Source organism: Patella vulgata, chromosome 2, assembly GCF_932274485.2.
Source record: "Patella vulgata chromosome 2, xgPatVulg1.2, whole genome shotgun sequence".
Taxonomy (NCBI): Eukaryota; Metazoa; Mollusca; class Gastropoda; family Patellidae; genus Patella; species Patella vulgata.
Genome location: NC_065880.2, coordinates 17,319,576 through 17,343,032, shown reverse-complemented (window position 1 = coordinate 17,343,032; position 23,457 = coordinate 17,319,576). Strand labels below are relative to the sequence as shown.

General features: G+C 35.8%; 2 protein-coding genes and 1 long non-coding RNA gene across 4 annotated transcripts in view; 1 reads left to right on the top strand and 2 right to left on the bottom strand.

Annotated features, from left to right (window-relative positions):
* Positions 1-3,114, top strand: part of LOC126810750 (uncharacterized) — a 39,805-nt gene extending 36,691 nt beyond the window's left edge. For both annotated transcript variants that reach the window (XM_050535987.2, XM_056098892.1), the window contains exons 29-30: positions 231-1,261; positions 1,589-3,114. In XM_050535987.2, the coding sequence (XP_050391944.2) occupies positions 231-1,261; positions 1,589-2,026 (1,469 nt within the window). In that variant the 3' untranslated portion in view covers positions 2,027-3,114. The remainder of the gene's footprint in view (positions 1-230; positions 1,262-1,588) is intronic.
* Positions 3,115-6,494: 3,380 nt separating this feature from the next.
* Positions 6,495-13,065, bottom strand: LOC126810618 (uncharacterized). The gene is made up of 3 exons (XR_007675273.2): positions 12,867-13,065; positions 7,625-7,853; positions 6,495-6,636 (listed from the first exon to the last, which is right to left on the bottom strand). It is a non-coding gene; the product is annotated as an uncharacterized LOC126810618 (long non-coding RNA).
* Positions 13,066-21,127: 8,062 nt separating this feature from the next.
* On the bottom strand, positions 21,128-23,258 carry LOC126811108 (trafficking protein particle complex subunit 13). Its single transcript, XM_050536575.2, has one exon. The coding sequence runs from the start codon at positions 23,127-23,129 to the stop codon at positions 21,885-21,887; it is 1,245 nt and encodes a 414-aa protein (XP_050392532.1). The 5' UTR covers positions 23,130-23,258; the 3' UTR covers positions 21,128-21,884.
* Between the last annotated feature and the right edge of the window lie 199 nt (positions 23,259-23,457).

Below are 23,457 nucleotides of genomic sequence, written 5' to 3'. Positions count from 1 at the left end.
TGCTCACAAGTTGAGATTAATATCTGAGGTCACTACCTCTACATGTTAAGTTATGAAGTCTGTGCTGACAAAGAACATGGTTTTTGCAAGAAATACATTGTCACAATACCAATAAATATATATAATAAGTTTAAATAACAATATTGTTTTAAAGGGACATTCATCATAAGGCTACCTTACCTTCAGAATTTCATGTGCTTCAATGTTTTAATATTTATAATTATTCCCAGGTTTATGTGACATTAGAGGTGTCATGAAGAACGTCATTCATGAATGTAACGAACCATATTCATTGTCTAATGAAGACGAGGAAACTTACATGCCCGAGTGGAAAAAATTGAACAGCACACAGTCTGAAAATGATACAGGGTTACCATGGGTATTTTCCAAAGCAGATGTTTTGAATGGTTATCCTTACTGGGGAGTACTGGAACTATATGGTGGAGGAGGGTATGTTCAGAGACTTCAAGGATCTAAGGATGTTATTAATCAGACTTTCAAAACTCTTGAAAGCCAGAACTGGATTGATCGATACACAAGGGCAGTTTTTGTTGAATTCACCATCTACAATCCACAAGTAAACCTCTTTGCCATAGCCACAATTGTAGCTGAATTTGATGCCAGCGGTGGTGTTACGACGTCATACCGTTTTGAACCGGCCATGCTTCTTCCGTATATGTCATCTGTTATGTTATTTCAGATAGCTTGTGAAGTAATTTACCTTCTGTTTACAGCCTGGTTTATTATTAAGGCAGTAAAGAATATCTTCAAAGAGAAGATAAAATACTTTTTTGTTTTCTGGAATATCATTGAACTTGGTATTATCGCTGTATCATTAGGGGCAGTCATCGTTTATTTCTACCGTCTTAACGTCACCAACGAGCTGACAGCCATCTTTGCCCGTTCCCATGGCAATGAGTATATGAAATTTCAATATGCTGGATACTGGAACGAAATTTTCACATACATGATTGGTTGGTTGGTATTCTTTGGAACACTTAAATTCCTAAAATTGCTTCGATTTAACAAACGAATGGCACTGGTTGCAGCTACATTAAAAAATGGCTCGAACAGTCTTATCCACTTTGGTATCATTTTCCTCATTGTCTACATGGCTTTCATGCAGTTGTTCTACTTGACCTTTATGAACCTTAGTACGACCTTCTCGACCTTTGTAACCTCCATGGAATCTGGTGTGTTAATGATGATGGGTAAATTTGATATTTACAGTATGTTGATGATTGAACCATTCCTAACCCAGGTAGGTCTAAACAAAAGACATAAACTTTTGGAAAATACAATTATGGTGACTCCATAATATAGATACTTTTTAAAAATTAAACTTGAAAATACATCAACCATAATATTTATAGTTTTTTTGTGTAAAAACAATAAAACTTTGCCAAAATATTGAAGTGAGAGCCTTGATCTATAGTCATCAGATGAATTTACTTCATTTAGTCAATGCATTATGTTTTAGCAGCAAATATATTTGTTAATTTAACTCGAAGATGGACAGACAGTGCATTCATAGTTATATTAGACATGAACTAAATCACCGTCATTGATCTTTCCCTTTTCTTTTCAGTTGTTTGTCTTCTGCTTCGTGGTAACCATCACTTTTATTCTTGTAAATATGTTCTTGTCAATTCTAAATGAAACATTCGGAGCCGTCAGAGAGGACATGAACAAGGTCAATAACGACTATGAGATTGTCGATTTCATGGTAGGTCGCTTTAAGCGCTGGACTGGAATTGGAGCTGCACCTGCTAACACTCTCCAGCCATCCGACTTGATGACTGATGCGAAGGGGAGACCTATCAGTGGACCACAAGATAATGTTACCCATTTCCCTGATAGAATCGACAAGTTACTGAATTCTATTTCAAACATCTACATGGATGAAAACGGTATTGCTCGTCGAATGAACCAGAAGGAGGCAGCCCAGAACAAATCAAACATGAAGAGCATGTTCAGAGGTAATAGTTCACATGATAATGATGGGCTTACAGAGGTTCAGAACTAAGCAGTATATTAGTATAGTGATTATTGGTATCTATATTTGTGTCTTTATGTGCTAGTATTAGCTAAAATTAACACATCTGGTACTAAAAACTTTATCATTTAAATATATGATTCAGTTACCTTTTCCGTCCAGTCTGATCCCAAAATATAACTGCTGTATGAAAATCAAAGACCAGGTGGTCTCAAATTTTGAAAGGACCTGAACTAGGCTTGACTTATGCAAGGATGTATAATAAATACAAAAGAAAATATTTTTTTAAAAAAACATTATTTGTTAATAAATTATACTGCATTTCTATTACTGTTAAATGGAAACTGTTAAAAGATATAAATGAGTTCCTTTAAATTTGAAATTTTACCTCACTTACCCAAAAATAATTGTTAAAGTTTTATGACAACAATGATATTATTTTGTAGAATCTTGTTAATTAGAGTAAATAATAACTTTGTTGTGAAGTATGGATATTGTGATAACGACAGGGGTATTTCCCTTAATTAGACTTGCTTATATCCATAGAAAATATTAAAGTCCCGTGGAACAAAAAAGTATATTTTTGAAAGAAAAAGGACGAAATTAACCCATGTAAAATGTGATATGAATATAAAAGACATTTATTTTCCAAAGATTTATAAAAAAAAAATGTTATGCTTTGAAATACCCTCTTTTTTGTCATTCCCATTTTTTGATATTCTCTGAAACTGCTGTTGAATTATTGTTTATTTTTTTATATGGGATTACCAATAACGTATAATACAATGGTTTCACCAATATCATCATTTTACTCCCTGGATTTATTTGGAGAATATTGTTATTGATATAGAAACTTATATATTTATTATGTGAACGGTATTATCCCCAAATGTGTGGTTCAATCTGCTGGTATTCAATATGAGTACAAATATATATACATTCCATATAATGTTGTAACTAATTTTGTTTAGCTCGTGTTCTGTGTTAAACTCTGTGTTTTTTATTGTCAACCGTTTGGCCTTGAAGTGCTGAAACTTTTCTTATCGATTCCGTCCAATCTTTAAGACTTTTCTTGATGAAAAATAATAAATAATAATAAAGTAGTGTGCAATGTTGTTCATGAATAGTTCGTGTTTTATTTCCGTGTTTTATTTAAAATGGTTGAAGTTCTTTGATTTGGGCCAAAGGTGAATCTGTTAATTTCTTTGAATTTTGCTTAATCTTTCCAAACAAAAATTGAATCTGGCGAAGCTTGCCCCATCACTAATGGAAATAATATATGCATCAATCCAATCCATTTTTATACGCCCACATTTTCATGTGGACGTATTATGCGGTCGCCCCTGTCCGTCCGTCCGTTCGTCCACAATTTGTTTGTGGACACTCTACAGGTCACAATTCTTATCCGATTTTGACGAAACTTGAAATATAGGTTTATCTCCAAAAGATCTCGGTTCCTTTCGATGTTGGCATGTATTGGATCGAAACTTCATGGATTATGGCCCCTGTTTGTACGAAAAATCACGTTTTTAGCTTGTGGACACTATAGAGGTCCCAATTTTTATCCGATTTTGTTGAAACTTGAAATCTAAGTTGATAATCCAAAGATCTCGGTTCCTTTCGATATTCGCGCATATCGGACCGTAACTTCCTGAATTATGGCCCCTGATTGTACCAAAAATCGTGTTTATTAGCTTGTGGACCCTATAGAGGTCATAATTTTTATCCGATTTAAAAAAAAACGTTCAATTATATCACCGTTACACCCTAAGGATGGCTGAGTTCGAATTTCGTGAAAATCGGCCCGAAATTGACAGACAAAATGGCCGCCGTTCGTTCTCAAATAGCATAAAAATATGGTATATCAATGTTGTGGACACTATAGAGGTCACAATTTTTATCCAATTTTGTTGAAACTTGAAATGTAAGTTTATAACCCAAAGATCTCGGTTTCGTTCGATATTCGCGCATATCGGACCGTAACTTCCTGAATTATGGCCCCTGATTGTACCAAAAATCGCGTTTTTAGCTTGTGGACCCTATAGAGGTCATAATTTTTATCCGATTAAAAAAAAACGTATTATTATATCACCATTACACCCTAAGGACGGCTGAGTTCGAATTTCGTGAAAATCGGCCCAAAATTGACAGACAAAATGGCCGCCGTTCGTTCTCAAATAGCGTAAAAATATGGTATATCAAGGTTGTGGACACTATAGAGGTCACAATTTTTATCCGATTTTGTTGAAACTTGAAATGTAAGTTTATAACCCAAAGATCTCGGTTCCTTTCGATATTCGCGCATATCGGACCGTCTGAAATGCATGTTTATAACCCAAAGATCTTAATTCCTTTCGATATTTGCCCATATCAAATTGTAACTTAATGAATTATGGCCTTTGATTGTAGGAAAAATCACTTTCAGTATTAATTGTTCTCTATCCATCTCTCGAAAATGTGGGCGTATCCTGCCTGGCAGCCGCTGGTTTATTTTTAATTCAAGTATGGATATTTGGAAAAGGCCTATATTTATACCGAAACCCAACTGAAATAATAGTGCAGCGTGAACTGCACTTTAATAAACAGAACATAGACAAGTCAAAATGTCAATGATAATGACAAAGACAATCACCGGGACATAAAATAATATTAATTACTAACGGACAGTTCCGTGAACCTAGCTGATACAAACATCGTTTACGGAAAGTAATGTGTGGTGAGGGCGAAGGACGAATCGGACAAGTTTTTACACACCTTCCCCCATGCTGGCCAAAACCTCATGACAACAACATTTAATCGCAAGATGCTAAGTTTCCAGAATATTGTATGTCAAATCTGCTTCAATGACAAGAACTATAACAATATAAATATTGACAATCTGAATCGGATTATCACCAAATTAAGTGACAAGGGAAATAACTTGCGCACGACTTTGAATTTGGGTGCAAATGTTCATGTGGCTGAATATACATTGTATTTCCATCGGGTTTGAATACCAAATAACTCAAAATCTCTGATCTACTCGACGCTAAAAAAAAGTTGAAGGTCTGCATACTGTTAGGACAATGAAGTTTTTACATGCTTGAAACGGCGACGCGGAAAATGTAACATGACATGCGGTTCCCATATCCACGTTGTCGATCCAGAAAAATGTCTGCCTTTTTTGATCATCGAAACTGCGGAAATTTTCAGAATAATGACCCAGAAGTGGTTGGATAAACAATAAATTTTATTTATTATAACACAATAATGATCTAACATAATGATATACTCGTACACTATATAGGAAAGAAGTTACATTTATTAAAATCGTGTAAAATAAATGTTATATAAACTGAAAGAGAAAGAATTATATATATAAAAAAAAAGTAATCATGTTGACGCACTGAATCAAGGAATGTCAAAATAGTTATTCATGTAATAGTTTGTAATTTAGAGATATACTATCATATCTGAGACAGGTCGTGGATCTACGCTTTTAAGCAAGTCTGGTATATAACTATAAATAAATAAATACTTCGGTAAGCACTATGCGCGTTTTCTTAACAAATATCCCATCCAGCTGCTTTAATGAAAGGAGTCTACTAGAAAACTTAAACTAAGGCTGGTCTTGATTTAATTTCAACAAATACGTATGGGACTTTTATGGCATCAAATAAAAAGTTTTTAAAAAATACATAAGTAAAATTATATATAAAATAAAGGCAATTTCCAGGCATCCCATCATAATTACAATCTACACAAAATTCAGATCTTTAAGAAAAAGGTATAAGAGCGAATTACATAAAATTCAACCCAGTAGAGAGAGAGAAAAAAAAATACAATTCATTTTAAATTCAGCAGTACAGAAAATATTGCGATCACTACGTTCTTGTTTAGTTAACAATCTAGAAATCTAAAACCTTAACAGATTGCCTCAAACAGACATTAGAATCATGTCTTTTGTATTTAAATAAACCTCGGTGACGAAAACGTGTATCAAACATGCATAACTTGAAAAATAACATAACATAATTGGTTCCAATAATTCGCTCTTTGGTGGTTGATTAAAACAGATGTGATTTATGGAGCAATGATAAAAGACGGTTGGGTTTATTTTTTTTCGTATGAACCTTCTCCCTTGTAGTTACCAACATAACCAGTATTGTGGACTTCCTCCTTTCGTCCTGCGGCGCCTTTACCTTTACCTTCGGCATCGAACCTGTCTTTATGTGCACCAGTATATTTAGATGTGTCTGTAAGTCTATCAACCACAGCAGTGTTTGAAGCCTTCAAATATAAACAAAGCATTTAAAAGCTAGAAATAAGCAAGCTTTGGATTTTAGCAACGGGTGGTCGTTTTATATTGAAATGTTCTGATCCTGGTAAAATGAGGGTGTTATTAGAAATTACTCAATATCTTTTTTTTATTAGAAAGAAGGGATGATCAAGTGAAAATTTATATCAATGAACAAAACAATTAATGAAAACTTACAGCTTTTTTCTCTTTATTCACTTCTGTTCTAACTTTTTCTAAGTATTTTTGTTTAAGAGCTTCTGGAGTCGTGCCCTTTTTCTTGTGAGCAGGGATGCTGGTAGCTGCATATTTTGCTAATTCAGGGAAAAAATCACCAGTAAAGACATCTACATGCATTTTCTTTCTGTAATAATATGTGAAAGAGTGAAACAGATGGCCTAACATTGTACCACCAGGGCATTCAAGTTCCAAATCCATAAATACAAAGTTACATATTGGCTACATGAATTCTAATAAAACAATTGTGAACTCAAAAGGTATATTAATATATTCGTATTATACCTTATTACTGTAAACGCTTTTCATAATGTAAAACGACCCTCTGGAGTGCACTTTCATTCCCCAATATTAAAATGCCATCTCCACATGTCATATCAATTGTCTTAACTACACTAGGATCTGGAAGAGTTGTTATCATTGACGTGATCTGGATGATATAAGGGGTTAACCAATGAAACCGTGAGCTTCATGACCGCTCGTATGACCTCTGACGCGACCTCCCAAAATTATTGGTCAGATCTCCACGTAGGCCATCGAAAGTATAAAAAACGAAACGAAATATAGATCTGCATTTTAATCAGATTGCCTTACTTGCATAATGGAAGAACAAAAAGTAAATTAGAAAGGTTTGGACTAAGGTGTGAATGCAGGCCGAGGGGCCTGCTGTCTAGTCGTTCGGATGGGACGAAAAACCGAGGTCCCTTGTACACATTGGCGTGCACGTAAAAGATCCCTTGACAGTTGGAATTCGATATAAGAGTAGGCCGTAGTGCCGCTGTCCGGGCAAAATTTCCCTCATAGCACACTGTATGGCGTATGTCCGTCTTCATTAGCCCAGTTCGGAGCAGAACAGTAGGACGTTAAACCCCATTTCATTTCATTTCACTAACGACACTAAGGTGTGAAGTGGCCATAGCATAATCTTCGCCTGTAAAGATTAAAGTTCCAGAAACCTTGATATTGAACGAACCATGAACTTTGCAAATCGATTAACACAGCTAGACATTTCAGTTGGAAGACAGAATTGGAGTAACCTTCTATCTTGATTTCATTTTTAATAATACTCTGAATAATAGGCGACATCGCAATTCGCAGTCCAGTGGTGTCCTTACGTTTTTTTATCGGATAATTTGGTAACCACGCCTCCTTCACAAAAAGTAGCATCAGATTTGCCCATCACGGGTTCAATCATCTTCATAATTGCTTTTCCGGTAGCATATTTCTTCTCGTCATCTGATAATTTTTTACCACCGGATGCACTAATCACGCACTCTTCAAAATATTTAGCTAGCATATCACGTTCATCGTCTGTAACTGCTCCTGCTGTCGCCATCTTGAATTCTGAAGAAAAAATAGTATATTATTAGTAAGTGCAGAAAGACCGCGTCACGCGCAACACAAATCCAATCAAGTGAATGGATCCAGAGGTCAGTCGTAAGCGTCCACTGCTTTGTACAGTTCCGTGATGATACAGGCTTCGCTCAAAGTAAAAAAAAAAACAAAACAAAGATTTACAAGAAAGGCGCATAAATGCGACGGGTCTGGACCAAGGAGTATTCTATTTATACTTCTAGGTCTGAACGATGGTTGCCAAAATAACGGCGATTTTACGTCACGCCATTCAGTCACCAGACACCGTACCAGACGGCTGTCTTTCGAGACAGTCTACATTTCCTATTTTCTTCTTTGTATTCAGTTTTGTTTTGTTTTTGTGACGGATGGAACATGTGCCCTAAATGTATTCAATATACCTCGATTTCATTGAATACTGAAACGTTTCTTGATTGATTTAGAACATTTAGGTTTAGACTACATTTTTTTATACATTTCACCGATGTGGTTACTTTTGTATAGGCTCTAGTTGAATTTTACTACTATGTGCTTGCTTTCGTATTTCGTGTAGCATATAGCAGATCATGACTCATGCTGGCATTACACAATGATTTGGTTTCTTTGGGTTGTATTCCTGATTGTTTTCAAATTTGAGTGAAGTCTGTGTCACTACAGACCCAGGACTGTAGGCCCTACAGCGCAGTGGACGCTTACGGCTAGCCCCCGGATCCATTCACTTTTATTGAATTGTTTGTTTATTTGTGTTTTTCTGTGTATGATGTCTTGTTCATGTATTTGTTTTTGTGTAAATTATGTGTGGTGCAGTCCCTCTGCACTTACTATTATTTGACGTCAAAAGAAAATGTCAAAACAAAAATTAACAATTATAAGGGCGATAATCTGGATAGAATTTCGGAAAACATAAGAAATTATTAAATAAAAGTATAATGAGTATACTCTTTCTCGATATCAGTTTGTATTCAGTTGACCTGGCCTCTCATTTAGCCAATGAATAGATGCCAATTGCAACCGCGGCTTAAACTCAAAACCTGGCTAAGTGGGTAAGACGCTGGTTCGCTAGCCTGGAGGTCGGGTGTTCGGTCCCTGCATTGGCCGAGAAAGTTCATCCAGATTTTCCGGCGTGGCTCCCCCTTGTCAGTGATGCAGGACGGAGGGCCTGACAAGGACAGCTGTCTAGTCCTTCGGATGATACGAAAAACCGAGGTCCTGTGTATACATTGGAATGCACGTAAAAAATCCTTTGGCAGTTGGAATTCGATATAAGAGTAGGCGATAGTGCCGCTGCCCGGGCAAAATTTTCCTCATAGCACACTGTATGGCGTATGCACGTCTTCATTAGCCCAGTATAGGAGCAGAACAGTAGGATGTTAAACCCCAATTCATTTCATTTCATTTCCAAAACCAGACTACATTAAGGGAAACCCCAGATAGGCCTACTTTAAAGGTCTAATATCAATTCGATTGCTTGAGTTTAATTGTCAACACTATAACTGTTAATTGTTTAATCTAATTATGTACACTATTATTTTTACTAGAACTTATTAAAAGTAAAAAAAAAAGTACGTCAAACGATGAGCTTTTATTTTGCCCAACGCCAACCCTATATGGTAGCAAAACTTGAACTGTACAGGTTTACTGAGATATATAAGGATATATTTTGGGTCTGTGTCAGGTAGAGTGAGTGATTCGTAATGTTTATCCGTAACCTTCAACTTATTTAAAGTCTTCCTATGTAAAACTATATAGGGATATGCAAGCGAGGACAAGTTTTAACCGTGAAGTCGGTAGATAAAGGGTGTGTTTGAGTAAATAACGATACGATTGTAGATCTAGTAGTACGTCGTCAATTACGTTCTGTTATTTACACAAGAGTGAGTAGGGGTATGATCTTTTGAATAAAAAAATGTATAGAACTAAACTTTCTAAAGCCTATATAGTTTTAAAACCCTAATATAGTTTGTGAATGTAATTCACAAGAAGTACATAATAGCCTACTATTGATCTATTTATATTTCACATTATTTTATGTTGTTTCTTTAAGAATTTAAGAAGAATAAAACTGAGTAACATAAAGTGAATGTTAGACATGCATTTAGGCCTGAAATGTTATCTAAAGTATTAATTAAGACATTAATTAAATTATCAAGACCATAATCCACCCTCGATGCCATCGTTAGCCTTTGATATTTTGTGGATTTGAATACATTTTGTGATGGATAATTTAACGTAAAGATAGGTTGCCAGGCAACGAAACATGCGACCACAGCGGCTAAATCGGCCGGGCAGTCAACAAGAGTTTTTTTACTTTCTTTCGGTGATTATATAACACTAAAATCTGATTAAGAGTAACAACTCAATAAGTAATTATCAGAAAATCATTAGAATTTCTGCCCCATGCTAACGTTTAGTATACGAAACATTTAATGAAATGGATTTAGCTGTTCAAGCTATCAAAATTCATTGAAAATCAATATACTTGTTCGTCTCAAGACCTTAAACTCTGTGTATCAATCTGAAGTCAATCGGATGATAACTTTAGCCTCAAGAGCATCCACAAGATATTTTGAAATGATCAAGGGCCATAACTCTGGCAGTAATTGTCGGAAATTGCTGAAAATCAATATACTTCTTCATCTCATGACCTTCAACACTGTGTTTAAATTTAAAGTCTATCGGATATTAACTTTGGCCTCTAGAGCATCCACAAGATATTTTGAAGTGATCAAGGGCCATAGCTCTGGCAGTAATTATCGGAAATCGCTGAAAATCAAAAGGCTTCTTCGTCTCATGACCTTAAACACTGCACTGTGTATAACTTTAAAGTAAATCGGATATTAATTTTAGTCTCTAGAGCGTCCACAGGCGCTTGTGGACGTTGGACCGACGGGGGCGACAATATACAACCACATTTCAATGTGGGCGTATAAAAATGGATAATCGAGGAACTTTCTCGCCCAGTCGGCCTACACCTGGATCGAAGTAGGAAAATCCTATGGTAGCTCTTGAAAAATGTATCTTTAATGACGAAAGATTATTCTAACATGCATAATCATAGCGCTTCTTCAAAGCGCATTTTCTGAAATATCATCTTCACCATGTATCAACCTTTAACTTTAATCGACCTGATTTAATCTACCATACCAGATATAACAGCCAGTCTCGCTACATCAGCAATTTATACTACTGCCCACCAATATACATACCTAAAACATGTTTTAAACCCTTTCGCTGTTATGTCAACAAAACGGATTTAATAAAGCCAGAAATGTCATGAACTTCGAACTTTATAAATCGCACCTTAGATAATTCTTGTCTTAGGTCAAGTGGTACTAAAACATACAAGTCTATCAAAATAACTGGTAAGGTGTATATATCCTCCCCTATATTTGTTTATAGTAGCTATCTACAGACATATCACCATTCGTTACCACACCCCACCCAGTGGCTCCATATTTCAACATGGTGTATATTTCAAATTCATGCGAACTCAAGTTCACGGATAAACAATATTTTATTTCAACAAATAATAAATTGAGTTATTTAATATCTATAGATATTTTACAAATAAATATTTAATGACAATGGAAACACAAATGTTTGGATCAAAGTGGCCCAGATGACGGGTTTGTGGTGGGGTGGGGTGGGGTGCTGCATGCGTATCTGGTTAAAATACTAGCTAGCAATATCGTAATACTATAGTTCAGTTGATAAAGATGAAAAAATCTTTAGATATACGGTTTTATTTCTCTCGGTATTAATATGTAATAATTTAATTAATAAAATATCATTAACGAGAACTCCATTCTATAACGTTGTTTCATAATGAATGCCAATGATGAAATTATACAGTAATTTGGCTTTCATACAGTCTACAAATATCCCATTTAATTCCTCTATGAGAACTGGACGATAGCCAGGTCAGATGAATTCATCGGGGAAATGAATATTGATCATAAAAACATTCATATTTCCTTAGTAACAATAATATCAATCTTAATATAAATAACCATTTCACTGTAGCCTTTGATTTTCGTTTACTTTTCGCAGTCTTTAGAAAACAGAAAATCGATGCTTTTACACATTAGTCGATTGTTATTTATATAGAAACAGATCAATGTACAGATCGATACGCGAAATGTTGCACGTCAGCAGCGCTTCTATCCCATTCTCATCTTCGCAAACAAAGACACCCTGCTCTTGTACACAATTGTAGTAGTGAACGTGTTTATTTGTAGAAAATATAGTGCCGGAGGATGCTAATTGTTACAGATCATGATTATTGACCGATGGGTGATCCTCTATTGTCGCCGTCCTGTATATAGTTCGATTCGCATATTTACATTTTTATACTGGATAAAGGCGTGAAGTGTAGTTTACATACAACTCAAGTCGAATCAATAATTTGCTTTCCATTAGCTATATAGTCACGTTTAAACACGTTATGGAAACTTACTGCAGGTCTTTATATCATATAAATTTAGTATATCTTATCAATAGATAAAATCCTATAAGCTACATGGGCTGTTTGCCACCAAAAAAACCCCTATATATCCGTATTGGCAATTTGTGTTTCATACGTAGCCTATTAGTTTCAAAACTGATTCTTTTGGAAGTCTACATTTCACACATCGTCAAATTGATAGAAAGACTTCACCAGGCATTGAAATAAATTATGTTGATATGCAATGACCTAGTTTAATAATGGGCACTATATTTAGGCTAGCAACTTGTTATAAATCTTGTTATAAGAGGAATGAGAAAGCAAGCACTGTTTGGATATTTAATTGGAAATAACAGAATGCTCAGCACTGGTAGAGCCAAATTCGATCGTTTCGAACAAGATTTCAATAAAGACTGGAATTGTCGGCTGACAATTAGCGCCATATATAATTTAGTCAAATCTACCCCGTTAGAAATAAGCTGGTTTATGATTTTATAATGAATGACAGTCAAATCTGAAGTAAACAGTCGTAGTATTAGTGATAATGATTTTTTACTTACATTTGTTCTTTAGCGTTTGTTGAGATATGTGCTGTCAAAGTTAACTCACTTCCACTCGATCCCAGACCTGAAATACTGAATAAGTAAGTATAAAGTTGAGACGCGCGCGTCACCAATGTAAACAACCAAGAATTTGGATGTGTTTAGTTGGGTTGCCCTGTGAAACAATCACGTGATCCCTATAATAGATGTTAATTGTATCGCAACATATTCGCATTATAGCATATTTGAACTATGGGTCAAGTAGATTTATATATATTATATCAGAATTTAGCGAACTAAGTCTACTATTGTGTAAATTGACGCTCAATAAGATTTGTAAGAATATGACTCAGACACGCTATAATAATACCAAGCGGTCAGATGGGTGTGTCCAATGTTATACCGAACGTGATAAGTTGATATATTTGAGTTATAACATTTCCTAAATCCTGGTAGACAAGTGATAGCTTGCTGCGAAACATGTTTTTGATGAGAAGGAATGATATAAGTCTCGCGAGAAGATATGCTTAGACATTGATTGCATTCATATATGTATTCTAAAGAACCAACCATGCTGTAACTATATAAATACGCGGTGATACAATAACTTAAAGGAGCTAAATCGCTAATATTTGGCACCTAGAAATTGACACAAATGGGTAGTAACGCATATAATAATGTAATATATATGAATGTATATAAACTGATTTACATTCAATGATCGTATCTGTTTTTACTGTATAGTCTAATCAGTTATGTTCGGCGAAATATGTCAGAAGTCTGAACTGAATGGCAATCTGTAGTGTCTGGTTATTCCAGTCTACACAGATAGTATTTATTGCGCATGCTTTCCAGATAAGAATATGGTGTCACCGTTTGACATGACTTGTGGAATATGTCTAGCCTTGTTCTTTGAGTCCCTTGTTACAAATGGCGCTGAAACGCATTATGGTACACGATTCGTGTACAAATGGTAAAATAAGTATTTTGTCTTAAATATTGGATACCAGAAGTCCACCTTTTCCCGGTAAGATCACAACATCAATGTTGATTTAAATTGAAAAATAATTCGTGTTTTCAATGTCGAAGACTTTGGATGATACTGAGTTAGAGACTTAGCTACTTTAATAAGATATATATTCAATCACTAAACATACATTATGCAAGAGCTAAATCTGCCTATTTCAGGTCTTTCTTTAGGCCTGAAATGTTATCTAAATTATTAATTAGACATTAATTAACTTATCCCGACCATAATCAACGATCTATGTCAACGCTAGCCTGCGATATTTACTGAATTAGGATCCCATTTGCTGCCTAACTTTCGTTCATGATTTAATCATGAAATGGATAATTGAGACTATGTTTTTATCGTACCGACTTTAGTAATGATGATCGAGGCTTGGCCCAAAATTCAATCGCTAAAATCTCGGTTCAGAGTGGATCAATTTGACTGAAAATTTCAGCAAACCCCCTATACATTATCTAGTTTCTAACTATTATAGTGAGGACTACCAACTCTTATTCTAATCTCCCATAATGTATCTTTATCATGACGCAACCGCACTATGCGAAAGTAATGGTATAAAATAATCTTAAACGGGATTTATGTAGTGCTTGTCTGCGATATTATTTTGGTGAAAGCGGGCGTTAAATAAAGCTATTTCACACACACAATGTAGTGAATGTCGTTTGTGGGTATTATCCGAGGCATTTATTATTTATAGATTATTCCTCACGGTGAATAATGTGGTATGTAAAACGCACACACTTGTGCTTAAATGCATCCTGGGGTTTGTCTTTTACAATTTACATGTACAAGTTTCAGATGGTATACCTATAACAGTATGTCTTTACATTCAGTGGTTTTAATACGGGGAATATCAGTTTCATCTACAACTGTACCCTCAGAAATTAAAAACAATACTTTTTGTGAAAGGTTTAGGGATATGATTTTGAATATGATTTTGTTTGAACTGTTGTTGATTGATTGCATTTGTCTGCCAATTTTAACATGCTGACTGATGACAAGTACAGTTCTTATCACCTACTGGTTTTAATAAGTTGGCAATCCAACTATGTTAATCGATGACAATCGAGCATAATTTTTAATGCTTCATGAAAACGTCTATTTGAACAAAAGCTGGCTAACTAGTTAAGAATAATATTATTTTTATAAGCATTGCACTGACTTTGATAACATACAGTGACCATCAACATATCTTACGATTCTGGTGAAGTCTTAAAAGTTTTTTTTATGTATCGGTATGCGTCGAAAAATATTCAATATCAAAGGACAGTCAAGAGTAAATATCTAGTGCCTATACATCCCTAAAGACGGGGGGGGGGGGGGGGGGGGGTGGATGGCTGAATGGTTAGCACGTGCGCGCTGTACCATAAAGTCTGTCATTGAGTCAACTGGCGTGGTTTCGAATCCCTGGTTGTACGTGGCAAGGAGTAGGGTCGCCTGTCCAACCTCGTGGGTTTTCTCCGGGTCCTCCGGTTTCCTCCCACTGCTAAAGACCCCTACGCGCAAGCGAATTATTGAAATAAAATTAAACCATACGTTAGTCCCGAAATGACCTAGTTTGTGTCGAGTGGACGTTAAACCCCATTTCTCTCTCTCTCTCCCTAAAGACGGGGGATCAACGAACACGTGCATATATGTTTAGTTTTTGCGCGAGTAGCCTAGTAACTTTTTAGAACGAGATATCTAGAAACTTTATTCATTTAAACGCCAGATTGCAATGTGAAACGTGAGCACGGAACTGTAGCTAAGCGACTTCTAACAATCGCCCCACGTTTCTTTAATAATCCAATGTATGAAAGACTTATACCCGATTGTTACACAGGCAATACATAAATTATAATACAAAAAATAATAATATAAATAATATGGAAGCAATAATATATTTAAGAATAAGATATTAGTAACGTGTTACGGGGTGTAAACAGATTATAAGAAATGACCCGAGATTGAACTGACACTATCGCTTCAATAAGTATAATATAATTTACTCCATAATATAATAATAAGAGTTTCTGTGTGGTATTAACTTATTTCTATCAATACATCACTGAAATCTTTCGACCAGTGGTGCAAATAATGAATTATAATATTAGAGAGGTTACTGTAAGTTTGTTTCATTTCAAAAGATAAAATTTGATTTTACGGTTCACTATTTGTTTTTATTTTGAATTGAATAACATATGGATATGGGGGTGTGTTGCCATCATCTTTTTAGTGCTTAGGACCACTAAAGGTCTTAATCTGGCCCTGGATCTTTGAGTTCAATTACCATACAGTGCTAAACATGTCATTTCGTGAATATAAACCAGTAGACGTGGTACAAGGGTTAATCAGCGAACTGGATGTATGAGATGTGTTGTTGACGTTTGGGAAAGTAGGACGAGGGGAAATGTGTAGGGAGTGAAGTGCTGTAAAGGGGTAGTTAGATGTATTATGAATGGTTAGAGTGGCTGTGGTGTTACGGTGAAATACTATGCCGCCACCGTAACACCACAGCTTTATGATTTGTTAGACAGGAGTGATGTAATGGGTGTCAACAACTGGGTATGCTGGTACCGTCGCAACGTAGCCGTGAAATATATATTGTGGGGGGGAAGGGCGGAAACGGAAAAATATACAATGTTGACAGTATGTGCCAGCATAGATAATACCGTATCTATGGTGCCAGGCATGAGGCTGCGCAGACCGAGCGGCAGCTCGATAGGGAGTGTGTGGGAGGGTCACCCTCATAAAAAAGATTTTTTTTAAATTTCAGTTTTCTGTAAGCAGCGAAAACACTATTTTGGCATTGTTTGCGGGGTTAAACCTAAAAATCACATTAATACACCTATTGCACGATATTGTGAAACTAGCTGACGAAGACAGCTCGGGCGGCGATTGTTCGACTCGGGGCTGCTCTGTCAGTATCTAACAAACGCATTTAGTTCGCGTACAACTTTTAAAAACCGAATGTCAGTATGGTATTTCTCACATAATTGGTTATCGCAAAAACAGAGTAAACTGAAAGCGAGTAATCTCGACTCAAACCTATAGTCTAGGCCTATAGCCTACTTTAGTACTTACTACACTCGTCACTAAGCTTCCTATATTATTGTTTGTGGACGGTTTACTACTCAGTGATAAGCCTGCGCCGCAAAAAGAGGTCTCGCCTTTTATTATTAGTATAATTACTTCCTCATGTGCGGCAGGTTAGTTTGCTTCTAAAAACACTGTTTTCCGTTCCAAAAAATACAAAAGTAATTTTCTACCAGATGACCATGGTTCTTTTCACCGAGACTAGATAATTTCTCTCGGTGTAAGGATATAGCTATGGATAAGTTCATACAAGGTCAATAAATCCGCGGTCACTTCTGGTCACACTGTTGAGAAAATAAACCGATGGGTTTGTTTAGTATCAAATCGAGCGGGAATCAACTGAGTTTGTACTGAAAATTTTTTGAGTGATATGTATGAACTGTCTTCACACATTCGGTTTATAATTAGCGATACACAGGTAAAGTGGCAAGTGTTGTACTTCACAGACTGTTTACCTCCGAACTACCTCCGCACGAAATCCCCGATTTGGGTACTTGTTAAAAGAAAAAGAAATAGTACCTGTGCGCATGCCAGTAAAAATCACCCTAAGAGTTCGCGCATAAAAATGCCCGAACGTATCAGGCGCCAGGTCATCAAGCGTTGCCAAATATCTTAGACGTCAAAAACTGACAATAGGTGTCAGTACACTATATAAAACATAATCAGATTATACAAACCAGTAATCATATAATACCCCAGACAATAGTCACCCATAAAAACATTTGCATAGATCAATACCTGTTGCAACTCGTTTAAAACTCATTATCGTTATGTGATAGGGCATTATTAATTCCGAATAAATTGCCATAGTTTTCCTAAATGACAAGGCACAGCTTCTAGACGTTCCGCTGGGACGAAAAACCAAGGTCCGTGTGCACCTTGAATGACGTACGAAGAGCGTACCAAAAGTTTCCGGCTGCCCTATATAAAATAACGTGACCCCCCCCCCCCACCACAGCAATGTTGACAAAACACGTCCCGAATCTGCGCACTGTTCTTGAGGATAGATTTTAGTTAGTGGAAGAGAAGGGGGCTAGATCTGGAAAATAAAAAGCGATCACTGCTACTTTGAAGACCAAGACTGAGCATTAATACGAGAAATCTTAGTGTAATATTATGTATTTCTAGAAAATCCAAACAAGTCAGCTTTACAAATTTATACACACGTTACAAACACGTAATTAAGTACTTCATTTCGCAAGCAGGAACATCAGAAAAGCGGAAATCCAAAATTGAAAGCCATATATTTCAGAGATAGTTTACCAAACTTGGATAAAATATTGTCTTATGTAATATATCTATCGCAGAATAATGGCAATTGTCATATTCAAACCCTGTATGAGAAAATCGATTATTTTGAATCAAGGCTACATGTATACTTAACCGAATGATTTCAATCCATAACGCATGTGGATTGTAAATTATTTACGATCATTGGATTGTTATAATTGGTATTGGTTATTTTAATAAAATTGTGTCCATATCCAACACGAAACTCCTTTGATTAGTTTTCATTTTTTCATTACTACACTGACCTACATTATATAGCTTTATAGAACCGGTCTAAACAAAAGTTATGCACCAACATTTTTGTAATTATCACTTTTTTTATGTTGTATAGTATTCATACGAAGATTGAATTGACAGACATCTTAAAGAAAAAGCCCCGAAATTGAAATAAATGGTAAAATCTGGGTGAAATAAGACTCTTCACAATTGTGTTTCAGTTTTGCATGTGGCACAGGCTATGTAAGTCCTCAAATTCTAGTTCCTTTGACTGGCTGGTTATAACCATGTCTATTTACCGAAGTTTTGTTTGGTGATAAATGATCTTCGCGATTGATTTGCGTACTTAAATCCAGTTTTATTTACGGTTTCCTAAGAATTCAAGGACTCCCTCTTTAACGATTTTGCAGTCTGATTTATTGTCTCATGGAAGTATTTTCACGTTATCGATCATACGCCTTGTTTCCTAAATAACTATTTAACCATAATATATGTATACATGTATAGCCTAATAACAAGAGAAAAAACACCAGTGGGAAGCACTGTAGGTTATTTTTTGCTTGACATTTCTAAGTACAATGTATTGTGTGTTCTGTCATCGGGTTTATGCTTTGGCTTTCTGTTTGTCCGTGGTGTGGTCCTTCTGTACTTACCATTACCGACTCCACCATCCCGGTTGGTGCAAAAACATTAAACCTCCATTTCATTTCTGCCTTTACTTTTACTGACGACCCAGTAGGACTATCGATGTACACGGGACCATAGCAAATTAATCATTGCTGATAACATGTCCTTTAGAAAAAAAAAGGTTTACGTTAGTTACCGTAAATAATAAATTGATCTCGTCTATGTCGGATGGACCAGACCATACAGGTATGTAATTATTGATGAGCCTTTTCATTGGTTCTGTTTACCGCCCCTATTCTCTTTTGTGATTTTTTATAAGAGAGGTTCTAAATAGTTTATCGATAATTGACTTAAGATATTCTTTGATGTTCAGTTTACAGTCAATATAGCTGAGCAATATAATGGTTCTATAGTTGTGAACAAGATTATAGCATAATATATTTGAAAGCAGTCGTGGATTAGGTCCCACAGATTTAGAGTCGTCCGTGTATTCTCAATTATTCTAAAAGGATCTATCACATTTTTTATGCAATGTTATGCTGATGCTACAAATAAATCTTCCTATAAGTTTTGTTTCATTTCTAATGATAACATTTTTATTTTCATACGCCCATATTTTCATGTGCACGTATATTGTCGTCGCCCCTGTCCGGGCGTCCGTTCACAATTTGTTTGTGGACACTCTACATGTCACAATTTTTATCTGATTTTGACGAAACTTGAAATATAGGTTTACCTCCCAAAAATTTCGGTTCATTTCGAAATTGACATGTATCGGACCGTAGCATCATGGATTATGAACCCCGATTGTTCGAAAATCCCGTTTTAAGCTTGTGCACACAGTAGAGATCACAATTTTTATCCGATATTGTTAAAGCTTGAAACTTGCTAAATCCATTTGGTGCTGTTTGTAAGGAGTAAGCAACTGCCATTCAACAAAAATCTTGGACAGGCGACTCAATTCCTTTATTCATACAAGTATACAGGGGAGGATTGGAACCGGCCCGGGCTCCCGTTTCGGAGCGGCCCCTTTTACTGACCGCGAAGCCCGGATGGAAAATTTTGAAAAATGAACCCCAAATATGCGATTTGGTGGCATATCTGATTATAACCTCTGTCAAATAATATATCTCATAAATCGATTAATTTAGGCCAAAACCCCGACCTACAAGTAATTTACAACCATCAACCTGTGAAATTATCATATCGTCATATTATTAATTAACGTATTATCACTGTATCGTCAAGAGAATTTAACTGGTTAAAAAATGGGAATAGTTGAGAAATTTTTGACCATTTGATTAACCAGTTAGGAATATTGAATAAGTAGGAATATTTTCATTGAAAAATGACCCATTTTTGTTGTCGGGAGCGCTAGCTGATTCCTCCTGTGATGGAAGGCCACGAGACACATTGGTACAGAGTGACGAAAGTGAAATTCATGAAAGCTGCTTTTTTTTTAATTTTGGATTTGTCGTTCCAGGTAAATTATTTTACCTTGACTCCGAACTTGAACATTTGGCACACTACATATTGATTAATGAACATAGCATTAGTTCAGATAATGAATATTCGAGTATAAGGCCACACAAATTTAATTATGAGAATTGCGTTACCCTTAACATTTTTGTCAGAAGCGGGAGCGGAAATAAAAATAAAAATAAAATTTGATCTTGGACGCAAAATATAGCTTCCACAACAGTGTCAGGTGAATCCGATGAAATTTTCGGATGAAATTCGGAATCCCCATTACAGGATTCCGAATTCCGGCCCACTCCCAGCACACCCGGCCAGAAAGACTATTATACCAGCCCATTCCAGACTTCAGTGATGGCGTGGCGGCCCGTTAAGGCCACCGACCACATACAACATGATCGGTCCAACCCCCCCCCCCCCCATATAATGTTCAGCAAAAAAGGTTTTTTTAGACGAATTGGACAAAATTATTTTTTTCACTTCTGACCAGCACTTCGGGCCAATCCTACCCTGCAAGTATAGAATCACTTGCACTTAATGATCTAAAGTCCATGCAAAAACCATGACAGTTTATTTTCTTATCAGTAGTTATTTTATAGTTAATGGATATAGTACACACAACATAAAATACATGAAGAGGGGTAATAAATAATATAACAATAAATTATAATATCCTACATAATATAATTAATTTTCAAATATGTGGATCTTGCAGTCCAATATCATTAATTTATTATTTAGAATTGGTCAAAATGTGTCAATACTTTCGGATGCAAAATTGATGTCATGACCAATAATAAAGCTCACCAATTAAAATAACACATTTAGACTGCATTCTCGGTTTCAACAGTTAATGCAATATTGTTGTTTTTAGGCTTTCTTTTACCAGCATCTATCCACCACCAACCTTACCTGTATTGCACATGTAGCAAATAAAACGGTTACGATAAGGGTAAATATGGCTTACTTTACTTTAGCTGTTAGGAAAAATTACTGAACAGATTCCGAAACAGATCCCAATGAAATCTGGATTAATCAGGTCTAGAAGATTACAATAATAAAAGTTGAGACCCTGAAACATTGTGTAATTTATACATGTATATAAATGTATATGCTATTAGCGGAGTAATATTTTATGCAAGGTTCAACACGGTCATAAAGACATGGGAGTACATAATTAAATATGTGAAAAGCTCTTTTGACTGAACAAAACTTGTTCTACACAGTGTTATAGCTTTGTGCTCTTCTTCTGTGAAATTTTACATATAGGTTTTATTCGGACCATGAATACTGCTGATAGGTTGTGCTTTATTTATCTTTAACTATGTTTGTTCATCTATCACAAATATCTGAGCAATGTCATCATGTTCATACGTTCTTTTTAAGAAATTGTCAGTAAGTCTTAATCCACTGATAGACTGTAAACCAGGTGACACAGCTAATAAAGTCAATTGAATGTCTATGCTTTCATTTTGGGGTAATTTACCCAATTGTTTGCCTGATATTCCACACCACATTAAACCAGTTGAAGGAGACGAGTTAGGATTTTGTAAGACTAGTGTTAGGTCCATTGTTCTCTCACAACAGTTAGTTATACGACAAGTAACATCAAATATACATTCTAACGAAACAGTATCAGGAAGACTTTCTACTGTTAGTTTTATATCCCCATATCCTGGTGCAACACGTTGAAGCTGACTTGTTTGTAGTCTTCCTTTCTCACCCATATTTGTTTTCCATACAATGTCCAGTTTACCGATATTATTCAAACCTTTTCTTTGCTTTATTTCTGGGTACAGTTCTGGCTTTGGTTTCAGACAATACAAATACTGTCTAGTATCTGTTGGGCTTAGGTAATTTATTCGGCAAAATACTTCATCCTCAGTATCTTTTTTGCCATCACCAGCAGAATTCAGCTGTTTCACTTTATACTGAGGAGATGGTTCTAAGCTTACATTCTCCATGTAAATAGGAAATGGTGTTATATTCTGTATCTGAGCCTCAAGATAAACTTCATCTGATTCTGCATTGTAGAATTTAGTCTTCACATCCAATGGTTTCAAAACTTGAAACTTGAAGAATTTACGGAATGCCAGATTTTCTCCAGTATTTGTTACATAACTAACAACACAGACCAGTATATGTGTGCCAAGTTCTTTGACTTCATGATGTATGACATCATCAATACTGTGGTCTGGTAATAGTTCTGGCACTGGTTGAGAATTGCGACTAGACAGTGACAGCCTTTGAGAGCTAGTTTGTAAATCAGCTTTCAAAGTTATTTCTTTACACACCTGGTTACTGTCATTGTGTACACTAATATAACTTGAGAAAGTTTCCCCTAAAACAATGTTTCCAAAATTTTGTGGGAGGGTGAGCAGATCTCCCAGCGGAAAATAATTCAAGCCTCGTGGTTTCGATAAATCATTCTTGTTTTGGCCTAATATTTCTGTTCCACATAGATCTTGATCATCTGCTAGTATCAGATTAAATGGCATCAATGTGGGTTTGGTCAGTCGCATGACTTTCAGGGCTAAAAGTTGGTCTCTTTCTCTGGTGGGCTCCATTCTTTTTCAATATCATGTACTTGATTAGTTTGTCCAGCTTACTCAAAATGGTGGGAGAACAGCCCGTACTTAAACCAGCAACGTTGCACTTGGGAGTTCATTGAACGGTTTGGTAACAAAACATGGTTCAAAATAACAAATAACATAAAAAAAATATCCCTAAAGTATTTAATGGTCAAGCATAGTCTGGGCAGGGAATGAACAAAGCCATGTATACAGTATAAATATCAATGAGTAATTCAATCAAGTGAGCCAAGCGAAGTCGCGGAAATAACCGAGGTGTCCCGCTTGTTAACACGGGAAATAACTCCAATTAATCACTACAATA

What these genes read in the sequence shown, in the direction of transcription:
- LOC126811108 (XM_050536575.2), bottom strand. Translation starts at nt 23,129, where the DNA reads ATGGAGCCCACCAGAGAAAGAGACCAACTTTTAGCCCTGAAAGTCATG.